This window comes from Dipodomys merriami, unplaced genomic scaffold, assembly GCF_024711535.1.
Source record: "Dipodomys merriami isolate MVZ:Mamm:240054 unplaced genomic scaffold, mDipMer1.0.p SCAF_48, whole genome shotgun sequence".
Lineage (NCBI taxonomy): Eukaryota > Metazoa > Chordata > Mammalia > Rodentia > Heteromyidae > Dipodomys > Dipodomys merriami.
In genome coordinates this window covers 11544640-11564418 of record NW_027206046.1, presented here as the reverse complement: position 1 = coordinate 11564418, position 19779 = coordinate 11544640, and the positions used below count along the sequence as shown (strand labels likewise).

The following is a 19779-nucleotide window of genomic DNA, read 5'->3' as shown; positions in this document are numbered from 1 at the left end:
ATGTAAGCTTCATGTGGGTGAGGGTCTTGTCTTGATTTCTTCATTCCCTTATCTCCAAAACCTAGAACATTGCCTGCCATATAATAGGTATTAAGTACATTTGTGAACAAAAATGTATTCTCAGAAGTTTTAAGTATGATGGACAGAATTCCCACAACACAAAATAGAAAATTCAGGAAGAAAAGGCAGTTATTAGAGAGAAAACTGTTTTCAGTGGGAAGTGGACTACAATTAAGTAGGAATAAAAGGTACATGATAGGAGCAGAAGCCGTGGAGTTGGTGAGACCTCCCCCCACTGCAGCGCATACAGGACACCATTCGCAGAGCGCCATCGTGTGTGCTTACACTCTGCAGCGGCAATCCTTCACTGGAAGAGGAACATTCCCGTGCATGGGTTAGGATGGACTCCATGTTTCAACCTTCCCTGGGGCATCAGTCCATACCAAAGCTTCCATCTTAGTATGGAATAAAATCTATTCTTACCCAGACAGGAAGAATGGGCAGAAGGAACAGGGGAGGGTGATTTTTAAAAGCCAGTGGAAACAGCTGCCTTCTGTATGGCCATAGTTTAAAGCTCAGTGCTGCACAGGTTCTGGCGGCTGCCTAAAACTGCTTTCTCTACTTTAGACCTGTCTTTTTTTTTCCAGGTCCTTATTCCCTCATGTTGTCCCTCCTTCCTCACTTATCTTTCCCTTCTGCTCATTCTTCTGCACCTCTTCAAACATATAGTAATTTGCATTATTATTGCAACGTAAGTATAAATCAATAACCACCCTACAAAAGTGGCTGTACCTTACATTACTGATTTTCTTTTTTTGCCAGTCCTGGGGCTTGAACTCTGGGCCTGGGCACTGTCCTTGAGCTTCTTTTGCTCAAGGCTAGTGGTCTACCACTTGAGCCCAGGGCTTCATATGCATGCTAGGCAAGCACTTTACCACTGAGGCATATTCCCAGCCCACATTACTGATTTTCAAGATCAGATTTCTTCAAACATTATCAACTTACCCGAAATGTTTTCTGATTGTCTTCGAGGCTTTACAACAAGCTTCACGCCCCCTCCAAAAACAGCAGCCCACATTCGGTTATTTAATGGGTGGGCTGCAAGCCGAAACAACTCATTGGAGGAATTTGTGGCAAGGGCATGGATCAATAAACTTAAGTAAACAGCAACAACTGCTTCACACAACAAAACATTCAATTTTGGCTGGTCTTCATCTTGGGCTGAATTCAAGAGATTAATAAGCGAGCTCACACCTGAAAGAATACAGAATACCATAATCATTTATCTGTCGATAGTCTACAATAAGCAAAATAAATAATGAAAGAAATAGATAATGAAACAAACTAAGAATCCATGGGTCTAAAGCAACACAGTGAGTGAATTGTTAAGCAAAAAGGGGAAATGAAAAGTTCTTCCCTAGGATGACAAAATCAGAAAATCACCATCTAGTCACCCCACTGTAGTATCTAACACTTGAACAGAAACCATCACTGGATGCTAAAATTCAGCATTTTATACAATCCCAAACTATCTTTCAAAAGATATCAATACACCTGACATGTAACTGTATCCCCTCTATATCACCTTTATATAACAATTTTTTAAGAAAAAAAAATACCAATGCATGACTGGGCATCAGTGGTTCACACGTGTAATCCTAGGTACAGGAGGCTGAGATCTGAGAATCATAGTTCAAAACTAGCCCCAGGAGGAAAGTGTGAGACTCTTATCGCTATCATTGACCACCAAAAAACAGAAGTGTAGCTGTGGCTCAAGTAGTAGAGCACTAGCCTTGAGCACAAAAGCTCAGGGACAATGCCCAGGCTATAAGGTCAAATCTTAGAACTGACATGTATATGTGGATATGTGCACATGCACACACGTGTGCACACACACATAATATCAATACTTAACTGAAAAGGAAAAAAATTCCAGTACCTTTGTAAAGGAAAAAGCAGCCAGAAACTACCTTACCAAGTGATCAAAGTCAATACATAAACAACAGAACAGTTAACATGATGAGCCTCTTGATCCTTTGTACTGAGAAAGACACAACTTTTTTTTGTGGACTCCCTGATAAAAATATATAACTTCAGCCGGGCACCAGTGGCTCATGCCCGCAATCCTAGCTACTCAGGAGGCTGAGATCTGAGGAGCACGGTTCAAAGCCAGCCTGGGCAGGAAAGTCTGTGAGACTCTTATCTCCAATAAACCACTAGAAAACTGAAAGTGGTGCTGTGGCTCAAGCAGTAGAGTGCTCGCCATGAGCTGAAGAGCACAGGGACAGCGCCCAAGCCCAGAGTTCAAACCCACAACTGACCAAAAAAAAAAAAAAAAAAAAGAAGAAAAGAAAAATAAATCAGAAAAGCCTAAATTGAATGACCAACTTCAAACATAATTGAATAGTACATACTCTTTTTTTTTTTTTTGGTCCGGTCGTGGGGCCTGAACTCTGGGCCTGGGCGCTGTCCCTCAGCTCTTCAGCTCAAGGCTAGCGCTCTACCACTTAAGCCACAGCGCCACTTCCGGCTTTTTTCTTTTTGCTTATGTGGTGCTGAGGAATCGAACCCAGGGCCTCATGCATGCAAGGCAAGCACTCTACCACTGAGCCACCTTCCCAGCCCCTCTTTTTTTTTTGGCTAGTTCTGGGACTTGAACTCAGGGGCTGGGCACTGTCCCTGAGCTTCTTTTGCTCAAGGCTAGCACTCCACCACATGAGCCACAGTGCCACTTACGGCTTTTTCTGTTTATATGGTACTGAGGAATCAAACTGAGGGTTTAATGCATGGTAGGCAAGCACTCTACCAATAAGCCACATTCCCAGACATACATACTCTTTAAACATACTAATTAATAGTCATGGAAGATAAAGAGAAGAAAGGTGGGCATGATAGTACACACCCACTGTCCCAGCATTTAGGAGGCTGATGTAGGAAGAATATGACGCCAGTTACATAGAACTACGCAGAGCATTCAAAGCTAGCCTAAGCTGAGCTGCCAAGTGAGCTGCAAGTACCTGCTCTGTCGAGAGAGACAAAGAGAGAAAGGATACCCTCTCTGCAACCTGATGCCAAATATTGAAAAATATATACCTGCAGGTACCCACACACATAGCATAATACATGCTATCACGCAGGAAACCTGGGTGAAGGTTATATAAAACTTTTGTACTGTTTTGCAAGGTTTTTTAAGTCTGAAATGATTTTGAACTAATTTCAATGTTTTCAATTCATTTCCATTTTCAACTAATTTTTAATATGTACGGCCCTGTAGAGAGAGGAGAAAGTTAAGGCATGGAAGTAAAGAATGAGGACGAGAAGGTCGGCTAGCATGGCGCTGTGGCACAGCATGCCACTCGTGCCCTGTATACACATTCATGTTCTGGAAGAGATGTGTCTGTGAAAGTCCGCTGGGGCTTCCATTCAGAATTTCTAAATGACATGCTCATGTTCATGAAGAATATTAAACCCTTTTGTTCTCTTTTTCTTTGGGAGGGGGGGGATGGAAAAGGTTAGTGCTGGGGCTCGAACTCAGTGTCTTGTTTGCTCAAGGCTAGTGCTCAAGGCTACTAACCTTGAGCCACAATTCCATTTCTGGCTTTTTGTTGGTTTTTGGAGATAAAGTCTCACAAACTTTCCTGCCTGGATTGTCTGGAAACCATGAGCCTCAGATTCATCTCCTGAGTAGCCTGGATTGTTTTTGTGTTCACTTTTGAGCCACAGCTCTACTTCCAACTTTTTGGTGGTTGACTAAAGATGAGTTTCATGGGCTTTTCTGCTCAGGTTGGCTTTACACCATGATTCTTAGATTTCAGCCTTCCAAAATTTCTGAGATAATAATAACATGAAATTTCTGAGGTAATATTTCAGTATCACTCGTTGAAGCCAGGCCTGCCTACACTGGTAATCCTAGCTGCTTGAGAGGCTGAGAATGGGAGGATAAGAGTTTGAGGCCAAACCAGGTAGAAAAAAGTTTGAGAGACTGCTTCTCGAACCATAGTTGGGCACAGTGGTACACGCTGTCACCTCAAGCTACGTGGTAGATTGGCAGGATTGTAGTGCTAGGTCAGCCATAAGCATAGAAAAGTATGCAAGACTTCATCTCCATGGAGAGCATCTTGGACACAGTGGCACACGCTCATGATACCAGCAAACATAAAAGTACAAAGATCCAGCTCACGCACATGCCCAGGTGAAAAATGGCTAGGGGCACAGCTCAGAGGTAATAAGCACAAAACTTCCCTCACTGTCAAAAAGAAAAAGAAAAATGAAAAAAATTGCTATCGATAGCAAAGCCGTCATAAAAAACAACCATTTACTAATCCAAAAGAGCAACAAACTGGAAACTAGACAATACTTGCCAGGCAAGCACTCTACCACTGAGCCACCTTCCCAGCCCTAGACAATAACTTTTAAAAGAGACATTTCCCTTTTAAAGAAGTATCTGGGCCAGGTACAGGTGGCTCACATCTGTAATCCTAGCTACTCAGGAGACTGAGATCTGAGGATCACAATTTAAAGCTAGCCTGGGCGGGAAAGTCTGTGAGACTCTTCAATTAACCACCAAAAAAGCTGGAAGTGGAGCTGTGACTCAAGTGGTAGAATGCTAGCCTTGAGCAAACCAAAGACCAGGGACAGAGTCCAGGCCTAGAGTTCAAGTCCTATGACCAACCAAAAAAAAAAAAAAAGGAAGAAAAAAAACATTAGGATTCAGTCACAGAAAGCTCTTATTTTCTACTTTTTGCTTATAACTTCAAAAACACCTAAAATTATTCAAAAGTGTTTTTATCACGTATCTCACATATCCCATTAAATTATTCTGGTCCTGACATTTTATGACTTAGATATAATAACTTTCTATAAGAAATGCCAAGATTTTGAAAATAAATTTTTGTGAGTTGCTGCAATGATTTCCTAATGATAGATGCTAAGAACTTGTTTTACAAAGACTCATCTCCAACTAACCATCAAAAAAGCTGGAAGTGGAGCTCAAAGTGTTAGGAAACAAAAAACAAAAAACCCCACAAAACCTCAGGGATAGAGTAGCCAGGCCTTGAGTTCAATCTCCAAGGAGACTGGCACAAAAAAATATTTGGGTGGTTAAAAAACAACAACAACAACAACAAAAACTCATGAATATCTCACCAGGCCACTGAGCAGGAGATGAATTTGGCGTTGCATGTTCTTCTATGCTTTCTGTCCTGAGTCTTCGACGATCACTTAAAAGAAGTCCTTGATAAGCCATTCCTGTGAACTGATTTCCTTCTGTTTGACTACTAAAAACAAAGAGGTTCAGTAATTTATCATGCTAAAAGAGGTAACTAGCAACTGCACTTAGTACAAATAATCTATTTTAGATGTAGGAAAAATCCTAAAAGTTTTAATACTGAATTAATTCACTATTCTAGTGAGAAATTTAGAAAGCTCTTGAAATTAGTTATGTTTCTTGATAGTCTCTTAGATGCAGTTTCTTAAGTGCTTTTGTGTGTGTGCTGGTACTGGGACTTGAATTCAGGGCCTCTTGCTCTTGGTTTACCTTCTTCACAAAAGGCTCACTCTACCACTTGAGCCACCTCTCCACTCCTGACTTTTTGCTGGTTAGAGGCAAGAATGTCTCAGATTTGTCTGTCTGGGCTGATTATGAATCTCAAACTCAGATCTCAGCCTTATAAGAACCTTAGAGGGCTCTTAAATTCTTTTCTAGTAATCACTTAGTACCAGCTCTTCTATTTGCACTTACATATTTTTTAAAGTCTGAGGTAAAGAGACTATTTTTAGTCTAAGATACAGTAGACAGGTTCAGAGTGCTAATTTGTTTTATTTCTTAACTCTGCAAAATTGTGTAAGCTTAATTTTGAATTAAAAATAAGAGCAAAACCTGGAGAATCATATTTTAAGAACATCAAAACCTAAAAACAAATGTCCTTAAATATGTATTTCCATTTTTGTAGAATCAGAGGCGATAAGAAAGCAGAAAGTAAACTGGGCTACAGAGAAACTAAATCAGCTTAAGGACTAGAAAATACATATTTGAAAACAATGTATTTGAACTCTCTTGTGATCCCATTTAACTAGTGACTAATATCAAACCAGCTTTCTATGATCATTTAGGTGACAATGTCAGCTAAATCAGCTTTCTTCCTTATATACATGTCCAAGGCTTTATTTTATTTGCCCAGTTCTAGGGCTTGAATGGGCCTGGGCACTGTCCGAGCTCTTCAGCTCAAGGCTAGTGCTCTACCACTTGAGCCACAGCACCACTTCTGGCTTTTTCTGCTTATGTGGTGCTGAGGAATCGAACCCAGGGTCTCGTGCATTCAAGGCAAGCACTCTGCCACTGAGCCACCTTCCCAATCCCAGCCCTAAATTTTATTTTAATAATTTAAGAATATAATTTTGTGTGCCCGTTCTGGGGCTTGAACTCAGAGCCTTGGCACTGAGGTTTCTGGCTCAATGCTAGTACTCTACCCTGCTCCACTTCTGCCTTTTTTGATGGTTAACTGAGAATAAAAGTCTCACAGACTTCCTGCCCAGGCTGGCTCCAAACCATGATCCTCAGGTCTCAACCTCTAGAGTAGCTAAGATTACTAAGCCACTGCTGTCTGGGTTATTTTTACACTTTTTGAAAGGGTTTTGTAAACTGAAAAAACAGTTCAACAGAAACTGAAAAGAAAAGTCATTCCTAAAGAAAAATTATTTTGGACCATAAAATTTTCTTTCTTGGAAGCCAGAACCATTAGACTAAAGACCATCTGCATTTACTCTTTGTCATTTTCTGTATTTCTCTGTTGTAACTGGGTTAAAAGCAAACAATTTTTTATTCCTGGTTCTATCTTATCTATTACAGTATACACGCCAGTCATATTTGGGGATTTTTTCATGCCTAGGAAATAGCTAAATGCCTTTTCTGTTTGAATACTATTTGGGTAGTTTTCTTTACCTGTAGCTATGACTGTCACATAACGCTTGGTAAATGGACGCGGAGAGTGATGCTGCTAATGAATGAAGTGTGTGCACCTAAAACCAAAACAACCACAATTACATTCTGTACTAACAATCCTACACAACAGTAATCGTCTAAAATCAGAAATACTCATGGATCAAGCACTATCATTAATACTGGATCCTGTGTGAGACTACAGAATGCTTTAAAACTTCTACAGTAACCTTCCTCCATCTTTATTTATGTGCCACAAGGAAACTGGCTGGTCGGAGTGTATTTTTCTCTAACATTCACTCCTCGTGAGCCTGCCCTTTAGCGGCCCAAGCAGAGCTTCAGACTGTTAGCTTCAATAGTATTATGTAGAAAAACATGGGACAAAGTAGAGAATTTTCAGAACTTCCATTTAGGCTTGACTTATGAAATTCCCGTGATGAAAATAGGATTTGATCTTATCAATAAAATATCAATCACTGTATGAAATGGCTAATATCCAGAAAGAACATTTTTGTACTTTCAAAGATTACAATTTTTCCTACTAATACAAAATGCTGAAATGTCACACTAAAGTAAATGTCTGAAATGTGACAATGAAACAGTATTTTTACACTCATTAAAATTTAAAGGGACCTTGGAAATGATTTCATAATCTTTGAATGGCTTGTCCATATTTCTAGGGACTGGAAATATTTATCTGGAACTTGTATATGTTTTACTTTTTTTTTCTATATCTTTGCCTAATTAGTCATTTAAGCAAATTCTGCTAAAATAGTGATATGGATGAATTCACACTATGGATTAAAATTCTCTAGTAGTATGACATGGCCTGTAAACTTTAAATCCCTCAAGACTAGATTAGGCATTTCTGTCAAACCAAAATACATCCACTGATTAAAACACTGTGGACCTGCAATGCCCCTGGAACTAGAAAAGGTACACACACACACTTCTGCTGGTGCAGAGACAGCGGGTCAATGCTCCAGTCCCTGCAAGTTCCCTAGTGTTTCTTGGAAGCCATTATTGTTTCAGTTTTCAGCACAGGGTACAGGTTCAATTTGGGGTAGTAACTCTGCCAACACACTCTTTGCCTCAAACTATTGTCCAACCTGCAGTGAACACAATCACCCATGAAATTGTAACAACAATACTTCTTCTGGAAGCATTTCTGACCCAACATGGTTCTTTCTCAGGTATTCCTCTCCTCCTCTTCATCTTCACAATACCTTGGCACGTAAACATCAGTATTTTAATTCAGTGGTTCCCTTAAGGCAGTGGTGGCTCTAAGGAATATTTTCCTTCTGCCTACAAAATTTAGTTTGTTCCCAAAAAGCATGTACTTGCCTTAAAGGAAGGCAGTAATTTTCCCAGAAATAAGTCTTATAAATAACTTTGAACTGATAAGTATAAAGGGAAATACAATCATATTCTAAAATATTTTCTACAAGTTCAAACTACAGGATATACAAGTATAACATATTTACTTCTTGCATGTGCAGATCTCAAATGGATCATGAACTTTATATTACCTTCACGTCTTCAACAGTGGGATGAGGTGGTGTTTTCATCTGAACAATAGTATAAAGAATATCATGAATGTGGTTATTTAAGTATAAGACAGGATTAGCGATGACTGTTTTTGTCGAAGCAATACTTGCTGAAAGCAGAGGGAGAGTAGTAGGCAATGGCAGTGGAGACTGGAGCTGTTTTACTGTAGTTTCCTGCAGGTGATAGTGGATTATTTCTTTCAAAATAGTTAACATGAAGGAGAAACAAATGTTATTTGGTTAAACACTAAATACTATTTACTTTTTCAAGCACCCAGTAACGGAGCAGGTTCTTTGCTAGATATAAAAGGTATAAAAGTGAGATCTGTATTCTCCAATTTTAAGTGAACTTCTAACTAATATCTGCCTCAAAGGAACAGAGGAACTGACTCAACTGAGTCAGCTAAGTCCTAACTGGAAGAGCTACAGCGATTACTGAGCTAATCTCTACTAAAAAGGAACATGATGTTCTCACCTGCTGTGATTCTTGTAACAAAAATTTCAGTTCCATTCTTACTGAGGCCAGCCCACCACCTTGGGCCCCATGAAGGCTACAATAACTAAGAAACACTCTTAAAAGGTCCTGGTTCTTCTGCAACCACAGCTTTCGCCTTTCTGCATGTTCTCGTTTAGCTTGTAATCTTCGTCTTTCTATTTGGTGGCGCTCATAGGAGCCAATGTCTGGTTTGTCCATCATTTCTTCCTGATCCAAAAGATCACTCTCTAATTTAGAATACATTTCACTGGAATATTCTTTAATAACTGCCTCATGATTACATATGTCATGCAGGGCAGCAATTTCCTTTTCAAGCCAGTTGTAAAGTTGAAATCTGAGCTTTCCTCCATCCACTTCATAACCTGTAGCCAAAGTTCTCAGTTCAGTCATTAGGATCTTTAAGCAAGCCCTGAATTTTAACTGTTCAGCAATCACATCAACCTCAGTATCATGTTCAGGATAATCCTCTTCCTGAGGGGTCAATAACATGTTAGGATCTGAGGCCTTCTGATCTTGTCCATCTTTTCCCCTGGTATCTGAGCTTTTCATGACTAAACCAACAGCATCTTCATCCTCTTCTGAGACATCATTGTGATCTTCACCCCAATCAAGATTAAGAGGTTCCTCATCAACTTTAACAATTGGCTGGCTCCAGTCGAACTGTGAAGAAGTTAGAGCTGACCAATCAGTGCCAGAACTTCCTGTGCTATCTCTCAGAGTTACCGATCCTGAAGGTCCATCATCTATCTTTTGAGAGAAGACATCAGGCTGATCTTTTTTTTCAGGTAAGGAAGATATTTTGGTTACTTTGGGAATTTTGGAAAGTACTTCTAGGGCTAAAACAGGGCATCCAACTTTAAAGTGAGCATTTGCAGTGGTAAAGAATAATTTTCTTTCTATGAGGTTAATCTTATCAGCAATGTTTTTCTCAGTTTTGAGACCTAAGGTTGCCAAAGTTCCTTCAGGAGAAGCAAGATTTCTTCGAAGAAGTAAAGGATGTGTTCGAAGATAGTTGTAAAAACTGAACACCACGGGGTTACAAGATTTGATGATAACTATAAGAATCAAATAAAATCACAAGTTACTGTGTTAATTTGTATTTATATTTCAAAAGAAAGATGTTAATATTTCCTTAAGATAAAGATAAATATTAACCTGGAAGAGGTTAAACTATGGTACATTCATATAATTATGAAAAACATACAGGTGAAACAAAAATCAGTTCCCTATTTGCTAGAGTGATGTCCAGGATACATGAAACAAAAGAAGGGGCAGAAAGTGCATATAGTAACTGCCTTTTTGCTAAGAAAGTGGAGAGAGGATATAAACACATGCTTATTTGCATGCGTGTGTATGCGTGCATATGTGTGAGTGCACGCCCTAGGATTGATCCCAGAGTCTTATGCATGCTTTGGCAAGCAAGTGCTCTAACATAGAGATGTATAAAGATGTATTCCCAATCCTTGTTTCTCTTTGAGACAGGATCTAGCCTAGGTTGGCCTCGAATTCCTAATCTTCCTGCCTCCATCTCCTTAGTGCTAGGATTACAGGCAGGTACTTTCAGGCTCAGCTTGCTTAGATTTTGTTTTTTTTTTAACATAAAAGAAAATACAAGTGGGGTGCTAGTGGCTCATGCTTGTAAGCCTAGCCACTCTGGAGGCTGAGATCTGAAGATCTTAGTTTGAAACCTGCCCAGGCAGAAAAGGCCATGGCACTCTTACCTCCAAAAAAAGAAGAAAAAAAAAAAACTCAGAAAAAGCCAGAAGTGGTGCTGTGGCTCAAGTGGTAGAGTTAAGACTTGTACAAAAGCGGCTTCAGGGACAGCACCACAGCCCTGAGTTCAACTACCAGGAGAAGCACACACACATACAATTGTAACTGGTGGGAAGGCAAACAAGGGGAAAAGCTAGAGTTCTCTGAAAATACCCTGGTTTTATGGAATTTATTTCAAAATCATGTCAACATTTGATGTAATTTTTTTAAAAAATTCGATTTTTCTAAGTGCAAACTTAAGTGAATATTTGTATCAACTTGACAGTCTAACCACAAAGAGCTAATTTCAGTGAAAAATGACTTTAAAACAAGAAACTTAGGAGCTGGGAAGGTGGCTCAGTGGTAGAGTGCTTGCCTAGCATGCATGAGGCCGGCCCTAGGTTCAACTCCTCAGCACCACATAAGCAGAAAAGGTCAGAAGTGGCACTGTGGCTCAAGTGGTAGAGTGCTAGCCTTGAGCTGAAGAGCTAAGGGATGGTGGAGTTCAAGCCCCACAACCAACACACATACACACACATGCACACACGCGCGCACACACACACACACACACACACACACACACAAAACACAAGAAATTTACTGTCTAAATTAGTGGAATGTATCATAAACATAAAAATATATGCCAAAAAAGAGCTTAGTCATAATGTTGCTAGTGATCATATATTTGTATTCTTATCCTGAAATTATACCCATGCATATAAGATAGTAGACAACAATGTTAATTCAATAAGAAACCACATCTTCCATTCTAAGACACAAACTTGAAACACATACCTAAAAATCTACATTTGAATTAAAAATTACAGTGTGATGCCTTGAATTCTCAGGCTAACTTCATTCACTGATACAGCCTAGGAATAATAACCACAACAGGAGTACTGTGTATTCCTGGACCCAGACAACAATCTCTAAACTTTATTTTCCATTAAAAGGAGCAATTCTTTTTGGGTCCAGGGCTGGAAATATATTACCGTACCAGAAATCAAGAGACCTATTAGCCAAAGGGGTCGGGTCAGAAACTTGAAGAAGTTCCCAATGGTCATCAACTTATGTTAAAACACTAGATTTTATTACAAATGCCTATGTGCCTAATCTTAGCCACACAAGACAATTTTTTTTTTCCAGGGCCTTGCATGCGCCGGGCAGGCGCCCTTCTGCTGAGCTAAACCCCCAGGCCCGACAATTTTATTTTTTATTTCTCAAAGTTGAAAAGCAAATTTGGTAACAATTTTATTAATCTGAATAAAAATAAAGGCCAGAAACTATCTTCTTTTAAAGAACACAAAGAAAGCCAGGCGCTGGTGGCTCATGCCTATAATCCTAGCTACTCAGGAGGCTGAGATTTGAGGATCACGATTCAAAGCCAGCCCAGGCAGGAAAGTCTGTGAGACTCTTACATCCAAAAAACCACCAGAGGGGCTGGGAAGGTGGCTCAGTGGTAGAGTGCTTGCCTTGCATGCCTGAAGCCCTGGGTTCGATTCCTCAGCACCACATAAGGAAAAAGCCGGAAGTGGCGCTGTGGCTCAAATGGTAGAGCACTAGCCTTGAGCTGAAGAGCTGAGGGACAGCGCCCAGGCCCAGAGTTCAGGCCCCACGACTGGACCCCTCCCCCCCCCCAAAAAAAAAACAACCACCAGAAACCAGAAGTGGCACTGTGGCTCAACTGGTAGAGTACTACCCTTGAGCTGAACAGCTGAGGAACAGCACCCAGGGCCCAGAGTTCAAGCCCCACAACGGACCCAAAAAAAAAAAAAGAACAAAAGGGAAACTCATAAAATGGCTTACCTTGATGTTCAGAATCCTCCTTTGGCGTTTGTTCCAATAATGTGTCCAAGGCCCGAGTGTAATCTTTCATTACCCAGTAAGCAAGACTACGCAGAAAAGGGTCAGGATGTAATTGTTTGCAATTGAATCCTGAGCCATCCTTAGAGCAACCCAAAATCTTCTGGTTCAAGATAGATATGTAAGTGGATGAAGTTTCAAATTCTGATTCATATAAACGGGCAATAACCATGGCTAGCTGAATGTCTTCCATCTTTTCAAGACATACCTGAAAATTTTAAATAGTAGGAAGTACTTACTTTATTGAATGGTATGGAAAATCCCACTGGTAACCTGAAACTACGTTTAGAAGTGGATGGAAGGATTCCAGAGGTTGCAACAGTAAAAGGCAGTTAAGATTGTGGTAGAGGGGCTGGGAAAGTGGCTCAGTGGTAGAGCGCTTGCCTTGCATGCATGAGGCCCTGGGTTCGATTCCTCAGCACCACATAAGCAAAAAGAAAAAAGCCGGAAGTGGTGCTGTGGCTCAAGTGGTAGAGCGCTAGCCTTGAGCTGAAGAGCTGAGGGACAGTACCCAGGCCCAGAGTTCAGGCCCCATGACCAGACCCAAAAAAACAAAACAAAACAAGATTGTGGTAGAGAAGATTAAAGAACAATAAAAGGAAAACACTAGAACTTAGCAGCTTCTAGCCTAGAAAGATCTCTTATAAAATAGGCATAAAACAAAGTATGTTAGTATTTCAAACTTATGTCAGTTTAATAATATTCACTGCAAAAGTAACTACTTATGACATTTTAATTCTCAGTTCCTCTTAATTCCCAAATATATTTTCATATAAGCATAATCATACTTTATGACTGCAAAAGGACTTCCATTTACCTAGCAAGTAAGTATTAAATAGCTCTTTGGAAGCCCATATTTAATTGTAACTATGGAATCTGAGAACCTGAGACCAGTCACACAATATAAGCATTTGCAGTCAATCAACATTTCTCTTCTTTGCTTATCTTCAAAACTAAATTTCCCATTTCAAAATGTTAAAATTTGTAATTTTAAAAACTATAAATGTGCCTGAGATAACTGTGCAACTATTAATTTTAAATTTACAGCATTTTCATTGTTAGGTAGTTCCTATTCTATCATTATTTTTAATCTCATTTTTCCCTCACTGTTGGGTTATAATGCTAGTAAGTAACCTAACAGGGAGATACCATAAATACAAACATTCATTACTCTCATGATCACCTGCCAGGATTACAAAATGCAAAAGCTTTACCTCCTCGCATTCATTTTCTAGTACCTAAGTCAAATATAGTAAAAGACAACATAAATCATTCTTTCAGTGTCTTGTCTATAAATTTCATTTGGAAGAGAGAGAACTTAAAATATCTGTTGTTCTTCACAGAATAGGGTTGGTATGACCTATTCTTTTCAAATGGCTCAGAATTACAAGATGGCCAATAAAACCATTTCATAAACTATCTTCACCATTTTTCATAGATTTATACATTATTTTAGCATGCATTGTGTCACATATAAAATTATACATCTCTCCTTAGTATACTTATAATTTCATCAATCATGGTGACACTATTTGAGGTGTGGCAACTCCTAAAGCTATTATCTGTTCTTGCAAACATGACAAAAATTGCAATGTCTCTTGCAGGTATGTATGCATGTCTTCTTATTGATTTATACCTCAATGGCATCTTTCAATGAGCCGGCCAATAAGAAAAAAGCAGCAGATTGTTCAAAGCGTTGTTTTCCAAGCAAAGAAAAAGCATTCTTCAAAGCAGCTTTACGCCACCTGTCTTCATTAAAGTTGTGGCTGAAAAACGTTGTCATTTTTTCATCATGTTGTGACCTAGGAACCAGAGTGATTTACAATTAAAATATTTTAATTCTCTACAGAATGTATGGAGACAGAAAAAATTCAAACCAAGTCAAATCTGAACACTGATATGTAAAATTGTCTACAGCAATTCACTAGGATCACCAGGGTTTTTTTTGTATTTTTTTTTTGGGGGGGGGGTCTGAACTCAGGGCCTGGGCACTGTCCCTCAGTTCTTCAGTTCAAGGCTAGTGCTCTACCACTTGAGCCACAGCACCACTTCCAGCTTTTTTTTTTCTCTGCTTATGTGGTGCTGAGGAATAGAACCCAGGGCCTCATGCATGCAAGGCAAGTGCTCTACCACTGAGCCACCTTCCCAGCCCCTAGGATCACCAGTTTTGAAGAGCAGGCTTAGAAAATAAAGTTCTCAGGGATTTAAATATAAAGCCTTGAATGATATCCAAAATCTCTTCTTTTCTCAGACTTGGCTTACCTAAATTAATCTACTTATTTCAATCTACAGTGAATGTCACTTTTCCAGGCTAAATTTTTCTAATTCTTGCCTCCATTGGTGAGGGAGCTCCTGTTATATGTGTCATAGTTTCCAAAGTTTAATCATGGAGATGTGAGCAGATTCATTATAGAATTGTTTGCTGAGATACTTCTTATAGATTCAAGACAGTAGGAGAGAGTCTGTTTTGTTCCTAGTAAACTCTTACTGCTCAGCAATGTGCTTGTAACATATTTGGCATTTGTTCATCACACAAATAAGTAATTTTTGTTATGAGAAGTTAAAAAAACGTAGTTCACAGTAGTAACTTCAGTTTGTGAAGAAAAAGCAGTCTTTTCTGTCAAACCAAAGTACCTCTGTCTTGTATGTTTGTATTTCCTGGAATTATATGTTTGTTTTTATTTCAATTGCAACTATTTGTACTGTTTGTGACCAGTCAGCCATGTTAGGAATATAAATCTGTGTCAAAGGAGTTAAACTATAACTACCAGGTGTGCTGCTTATGACCAGCTAGCCTTGTTAGGAAGGTAAATCTTTATCAATGGAGTTAAAGGGAATAAAATCCTCTTTCTAGTAGGAGCTTTTCACTGACCTCACCAACCTCCTCCAACTGTATCTGTCAGCCACCCAGTTCCCAGCCCACCATGATAAGGGGGGGAAAAAGTCAACCTTTGATAAGAATTAAAGAATAGCCTCCTCTCTAACATTCATAATCAATTGTACTTAGAATGAGAGTCTAAGTCCTTGACAAAGAGGGACAGTTTGGATTGAGATAAAAACCTAGCAGACTGCCCTGCCCCGTGTGCCTACATAGCTCTGGGTAGAGTATATGGTAGGATATTGAACCTTTTTGTGCTCTGACGAGTCTCCTATATATATTACGTGTCTATTTGTCTCTGACCCTGGAGAGTCGCTGTTTCTAAGAAGTTATAGGGATAATTTTCAAGCATCTCTTCTAGTAAGGAAAGTACATTATTATACAAATAAAAACCATAAATATCTCCTACTACTTTCCAATGCTTTTTTTTTCCTTGGCAGTTTTGGGGCTTGAGCTCCAGGCCTCAAGCTTGCTAGGCAAGCTACAGACCCAGTCCTTTGTGCTCTTTTTTATTGATTTTTTTAATGTAAAATTTATTATCTTTAAATAGTTTCAATTGAATCTCACTATGTGGGTATAATGCATTTAATCAGTGTCCTCTTCTATCATTCTCCCTCCCATCTTCTCTCAACCCTACCTTATCCCCCCAAGTTATCTAGTTCCATTTTCATAGATGTACAATGAATATTATGACCGATTTTACCATCATTCCTCTCTCCACTTGTCTGCCCATCTCCTTTCCCCTTTTCAGAAAAGATTCTGGCCAGCCTGGCCTCCAACCTTTGCTGTTTCCTAAATATCTAAGATTACAAATATGAACCAATGCATTTGGCTTCCAAAATGTTTTTTGTTTTGTTTTTAGTGGTACTGGAGGCTGAACTCAGGGATTCATGCTTGCTAGGCAGACACACTACTTACTACTAGAGCCATGCCCCTAGCCCTTTCACTTTGGTTATTTTTGAAACAGACTCTTTGCCTAAGCCAGGCTGATCCTCCTAATTATGCTTCATGCTATAGCAGGGATAAAGGTATGCACCACTTGACCCATACTTTTTCTGTCCCTCATTTCTTCAGCTCAAGACTGGTGCTCTACCACCTGAGCCACAGCACCACTTCTGGCTTTTTCTGTTTATGTGGTGCTGAGGAATCAAACCCAGGACCTCATGCATGCAAGGCAAGCGCTCTACCACTGAACCACCTTCCCAGCCCCTACCTATACTTTTTCTGTTGAGATGGAATCTTGATAATTTTTTTTTGCCCAGACTGATCTGGAACCGCGAGCCTCTGTTACAGCTGGGATGACAAGTACATACCCCTGCCCTGCACCTAGCTTTTTACTGACTTGCAAAAAAAAATTTTTTGCCAAGGCTGGCTTTGAACTTCAATCCTCCTGATTTCCATCTCTAAAGGAACTAGGATCGCAACATGAATAATCAACACCTGTCTTCAAATGTGTTTTTATCAAACTTAGGAAAAAAAAAAAAAGCTGGGTGCCAATGGCTTACGCCAGTAATCCTAGCTACTCAGGAAGCTGGAGCTGAGATCTGAGAATCATGGTTCAAAGCAAGCCCAGGCAGGAAAGTCTGAGAGAAGATTCTTTTTTTTTTTTTTGGGTCCAGTCAAGGGGCCTGAACTCTGGGCCTGGGCGCTGTCCCTCAGCTCTTCAGCTCAAGGCTAGCGCTCTACCACTTGAGCCACAGTGCCACTTCTGGCTTTTTTCTTTTTGCTTATGTGGTGCTGAGGAATCAAACCCAGGGCCGTGAGCATGCAAGGCAAGCGCTCTACCACTGAGCCACCTTCCCAGCCCCTGAGAGAAGATTCTTATCCAGAATCTTAATCACCAGAAAACTGAAAGTGGTGCTGTGGCTCAAAGAGGGAGAGTGCTAGCCTTGAGTGAAAGCCCAGGAACAGCACCCAGACCCTGAGTTCAAGTCCCATGACAAAAAAAAAAAAATCCTACCCTGTAAGTTAATTTGTAAATATGTATTCTGCTCATTTTTACAGCTAAAGGAACCAAGGCATAAAGAGGTAAACTGAGTTGTTCAAACTCAAATACCTAATCATTTTCATAATTAGGTTTCTGATGTGACACACAATCCTCATATATTAATCACACTGAGTGTTAAGGTAACTCACCTAAACAGACCCCACACCACTGCTTTCTTCTTCATGGAAAGGTAGAATAATGCAGCATCTAAGGCATCATTGTTCCTCTGAAAAGAAGCTTTGGCAACCTAGTAGTAAATAAAACAGTATTCTAACTATTTGACAAAATAATTACAATCATCAACAATTAATGCTTTCTAACTATGTCCATGACTGGCTGAAACCATGGGAATGGGAAATTTTCCATGTGGTGTAACACCATTTTTTTTGCTATACAAACTAAATTTATAATATAGCTATACAATTACAATATATTTTGTTTATAGTTATGTGTTATTTAAAGAAAAGACAGCTGGGTGTCAATGACTCACATCTGTAATTCTAGCTACTCAGGAGGTTGAGATCTGAAGACAGTGGTCAAAACAAGCCTGGGCAGAAAAGTCCAAGAGATTGTATCTCCAATTAACCAAGAAAAGCCAGGCTGGTGACATGGCTCAAATGGAAGAGCTGTGAGCAGAAAAAGGTGAGCAAGAACTTGAGGCCCTGAGTTCAATTAAAATACAATTTTCTGATACATTTCAATCAAACTTTGGTAATGTTAAAGGACTGACTTGTTCTTTTGGCATGTAATTAAAATACAGATGGTTCAAGATTCTTTATTTTGAAGAAGTTATAAATTTATTTTATTTTGCTTTATTTTAATGGTGCTGAGGATTGAATCAGGGCCTCATACATGCTGAGTATGTACTCTGACACTGAGCTACAACCCACCACCCATGGTTTTAAAAGTTTTAATGAGTATATAATTTTCCATGTATTGTTCCTCTGAATACAGTAGCACCCTTTCAGCTACAGAACTAAAATTGTTAAAATTGTACAGAATAAATCAATTCTGTAAGTTCAAAAATTACTAAGCCTCCTATGTATGCAATCGTATTTTGAATACTATTACATAAAGACCAAAGATGCTGAAGTGTTTAGCAAAACAAAAAATCATATTATTCCACATGGAAATTTTATAAGAAGTCAAGTTTTTTGAATCCCCCCAAATTTTCATTTAAAAAGTTTCCAAGGTGTTAATATACACAAACTATTTCTTCCTAATAGATTTTTCTGGAAGATAGTATCTTTTTTCTTTTAAAGCTGTTACCTTCTCCATACATCTTCGAAGGGTGTTAATATTCCTCACCCACCAACCTATTCCCATAGCTCTTAACTCAGACCACTGAGGGTCTCCGCGCTGAATTGCTGGGATCATATTAATCAGTTCTTCCTCAGCTTCAGAATGAAAAGCCCAAGCAAAATGGCAGGTGGACACACCTAAATGAGAAATATGAATTAGTAACTTTTGGAACTGTAGTGATCTTTTGCATAGTTACATATTTATTTATTCTGAAAAGAATTTTCAAGTAGAAAGGATAAAATGAAGTCTGTTATCATTAGTCTTTTTGTATTACAGGGATACAAAGGAAAATGTGAATGGGCGCTGTGTGACAGGAAGGTATAGTGGTATGTCTATGAACATCCTCCCCTCCCCCCCAAACATATGCTTCAATACTAAATAAAAGATTCAAATAATGAGGGGACTAGAATACCTTGATGAAGTAGCTGTACCCGGTATAAAGGAGGCAGGGATGTTAAAAGGCATGTGTGCAAGCGCATAGCTAACAAGTATCTCAAACCACATTCGTCTAAGGTGTCTCTTCCTGTAATTTCAAGCAGAAATATGTTTAATGAAAAAGGAATTCAACAGGCTCCAAACTGATTTAAATGTTATAAAATAAACACTAAACTCTTTAATAACAATTTATACAGAATAGCTATTTTTCATGTACTGCTTTGGGTACACTTTAATATCTTTACAAAAATCATATGAATGTTAAACTCCGGAGAAAATGTTTTTGAAAAATTACTCCTTAGTACAGATAACAATAGCATTTATTTGGTAACATAGGTAATTCACTGTAGTAAATCAGGTATAATTGTTAAAAATATTTCCTAGATGAACTGAGATTAACACTTAAAGACAGACATTACATAACTAAATTTGTTACAAAAATTAAGCACATAGCATCATCTAGCTGTTTTGTTTTACTGAAATAAAGTACTATCAGTTGAAATTTGACTCTCCAAGCTAGTTTTACAGGTTAAACTGAACCTCAACCTTAATTCCATAAATTTGCTTATACAAATTTGATTC

At 39.0% G+C, this 19779-nt stretch overlaps 1 protein-coding gene across 4 annotated transcripts in view; it reads right to left on the bottom strand.

Moving 5' to 3' along the window:
• Dmxl2 (Dmx like 2) overlaps positions 1–19779 on the bottom strand; it is a 112165-nt gene that overhangs the window by 19177 nt on the left and 73209 nt on the right. For 2 of the 4 annotated variants that reach the window (XM_069995408.1, XM_069995410.1), the window contains exons 19-28: positions 19175–19285; positions 18730–18899; positions 17610–17707; positions 14232–14397; positions 12539–12803; positions 8960–10035; positions 8467–8658; positions 6941–7017; positions 5146–5276; positions 1006–1254 (exon numbers count right to left, since the gene is read on the bottom strand). In XM_069995408.1, coding sequence (XP_069851509.1) covers positions 1006–1254; positions 5146–5276; positions 6941–7017; positions 8467–8658; positions 8960–10035; positions 12539–12803; positions 14232–14397; positions 17610–17707; positions 18730–18899; positions 19175–19285 — 2535 coding nt within the window. The remainder of the gene's footprint in view (positions 1–1005; positions 1255–5145; positions 5277–6940; positions 7018–8466; positions 8659–8959; positions 10036–12538; positions 12804–14231; positions 14398–17609; positions 17708–18729; positions 18900–19174; positions 19286–19779) is intronic. The other 2 variants (XM_069995409.1, XM_069995411.1) reach the window with 1 other exon arrangement.